Source organism: Pygoscelis adeliae, unplaced genomic scaffold, assembly GCF_000699105.1.
Source record: "Pygoscelis adeliae isolate BGI_AS28 unplaced genomic scaffold, ASM69910v1 Scaffold386, whole genome shotgun sequence".
Lineage (NCBI taxonomy): Eukaryota > Metazoa > Chordata > Aves > Sphenisciformes > Spheniscidae > Pygoscelis > Pygoscelis adeliae.
In genome coordinates, this window is record NW_008824940.1 from 3,050,400 (window position 1) to 3,053,426 (window position 3,027).

The window sequence follows — 3,027 nt, forward strand, 5'->3', positions numbered from 1 at the left end:
GCATGAGAACAATGTTGATAACACACCGATGTTTTAGTTGTTGCTGAGCAGTGCTTACACTAGTCAAGGACTTTCCAGCTTCCCATGCTCTACCGACTGAGAAGGCTGGAGGTGCACAAGAAGCTGGGAGGGGGCACAGCCAGGACAGCTGACCCCAACTGGCCAAAGGGACATTCCACACCATGTGACGTCATGCCCAGTACATAAACTGGGGGAAGCTGGCCGGGGGGGTCGCTGCTCGGGGACTGGCTGGGCATTGGTCGGACAGGTGGTGAGCAATTGCACTGTGCATCACCTGCTTTGCATATTCTTCTTCTTCTTAGGATTTCATTCTATTTCAATTATTAAACTGTTTTTATCTCAACCTACGAGTTTTCTCAGTTTTATTCTTCTGACTCTCTCCCCATCCCACTGGGGAGGGAGGGGGAGGGAGTGGGCGAGCAGCTGCATGGTGCTCAGGTGCCAGCTGAGGTTAAACCACAACAAGAGTCAGCAATCCTGCAATCCTCTACCTGGCAGCTGCTGTTCTACCACTGTTCTTTGCATGGAGACACTGAAAAGAGAGCTACTTGTGCAAGCTGTTTCCCCCCGCAAAAAAAAAAACAGAAGCAAGAAGGGACAATATAAAGCTGCCTAGATCAGCCTGTGAAAGGAGCTTTAGCAGTGGACAGAGAAACAAGATGAGGAAGTGTGTTCCAGGAAGGCAATGCGGCCTAGCATGTAAGTAGAAACCAGATGGCGTTGAGCCAGAGGATTAAGAAGAAATTAATAAATAGGAAATTTCCTCCAAAAACTCTGCAGAGTTTAGGCTGAGCCAGACACGAGCCTGGGAGCAATAAAGATTGGAAGGAACCTCAGGGCAAACCGTAAGCAGTTCTGCCAGGAACATTTTCGTCTTTGTCCCACAGTTGAAGTCTCCGTTATACTGGAGAACTCCGGTACAGTGAAATAAGTTCCTTGCAACAGCAGCGTATTCATTTGTATTTCTCCTTACCACTGACCATGCACATTACATTTTTCCCACACGTACAAGATTGGTTTTGGCATGTATAATTTCCATAATATCTGTATCTTCAGTAAACATTCATTGTAAATTTAATCATTAACCTTTCTGCTAGCACAACTGAAGGAACAGGGACCTCCTGCACTTGGATCTCACAATTGATTTTGAGAGCTTTTAACCATTTTCAGAGCCGCTCACAGTCTGCTTAATGTGTTGAGGAAACTAAGGAGCTAGGGAATGGTTTATAAACCTTATCCTGAAACATTACAGCATTTATGTTGCTTCACAATTGAACCTTATAGGCATACAAACACAGTAAATTCATATACTTCAAGATCAGTGGAGTAAGAATGCTGTATCGATACTATCTTTTCCCAATATTTAGCAAGTTTTTACAACAAATATTTAAAACCCGTGAAACATTTGGCAAAATGACTTAATACTAAGGAAGCGTTATCGCTAGAGTAAGATACCAGGTCCACATAAGGAAAACAGACGCTATAATGAAAGAAAAAAGTAAAAGAGAAGACATTTTTGCAAAATCTCTGGAAGTTCAAATCTAGCACAGAACTCCTCCTTAAAAATCATGTAAAGCAATGAGGCCACTCCGTATTTAAAGCCATTTTGTTTTTATCTATTGGGGTAGTCACTTTACATCATACCAAAAAGACTGTATAACGAATACAAGTGTCAAGAATCGTTTTTTTTATGGCACAAAAGGAAGTTTTCCATTAACCTGCTTTCAGAGTTGTTAAATACATTAATTGAAGACAAAGAAACTAAGGCTACCGCAAAATAATATTTGCATGACGATGTTAGTCTTTATTCAGCTTCTTAACTGACTCCTCCAGTCTGAAGGTGGAGAAGAATCTTTCCATTAGTTTGTTTCAGTGATTTATTCTGGATGAAAAGATTCTTTTCCTCCGTTTGACACAAATTTATTTTCTCATTTATATTGTTATTCAAAGTTCGCATAAGCTTGTACCTTATAGTGTATGGAATTTAAGATTAAAATAAAACTCTACTCTTAACATAACCTTTTCTATAATGTAAAAATACTCTACATGTTTAACATATCAAGAATGTTAAGCATTCACTTCGGGGAAAAACTATTTTATGTATTTTTCAGTACAAACCCAACTGTTAATGTTTTGTATTGATGTATCCCTGTTAAGTTGGGTGCCACCCAGCGTTCATCTTCTGCAAGAGCTATGCACACAATACAGTTTTTAACAACTGCAAATTTGAGATGCTGCTTACTTTTTATCTTTACTTCTCCCCTACCCCTCCACTGTGGCAAATTTACATCTTTGAAATAATGAGTGTTTAATTATCAAAATCAGTATAAAAATAGCAGCATGCTACTAGACACGAAAAGCAGACTCATCATGCATTATGGATTTAAATGCAGATTTCTGCCTTCCTTTTACATTATCAAAATCTTTTCAAAGTTAACATCAAGGCAAGGGGTATAAGGACAGACACTGCATAGTATGATTTGATACTAGTCTGAACTGGGTATTTGTATTTAATCAAAATCCATGATAATTACAGGGTAAACAATTTTTATTTCAAAATACAAGTTTAACTGGAATTGTAGTGATGAAAGCAGAAGAGGGAAAAACGCAGTCTTTTACAGCCCATGTCACTGTATCTCACTTGCATCCAGAGGTAAAAGCTCTAATTGGTGAAGAGACAAAATATTTGTGGCATTTCATTGAACCTTTGTGATAATCCAGCATTATCCATTTCTAAAGAAATATAAATACTTTAAAACAAACATTGAAAATAAATCCTTTTGATGTAACAAACTACACTCTTTACCGAGAATTTTCAGTCTTCTTAAAAGAAAGGGACTTCACCCAAAAAATAATCGAAATATCAATGCAGAACAATCCTTGGAGGACAAAAGTCGGAATGTAAACCTCGGTTCCAAATTAGATCTGAAAAGCAAAAACACCACACCGTGTATTTAATTCACATGCCTTTTTCCTCAAACAACTCTGTCTTTAAACTATTGTTAT

At 38.4% G+C, this 3,027-nt stretch overlaps 1 protein-coding gene across 1 annotated transcript in view; it reads right to left on the reverse strand.

Annotated features, from left to right (window-relative positions):
- Positions 1–1,612: 1,612 nt before the first annotated feature.
- The window catches only part of EIF1AX (eukaryotic translation initiation factor 1A, X-linked), a 12,416-nt gene continuing 11,001 nt past the window's right edge, over positions 1,613–3,027 (reverse strand). Inside the window, exon 7 of the mRNA XM_009325504.1 lies at positions 1,613–2,946. Coding sequence (XP_009323779.1) covers positions 2,941–2,946 — 6 coding nt within the window. The 3' untranslated portion in view covers positions 1,613–2,940. The remainder of the gene's footprint in view (positions 2,947–3,027) is intronic.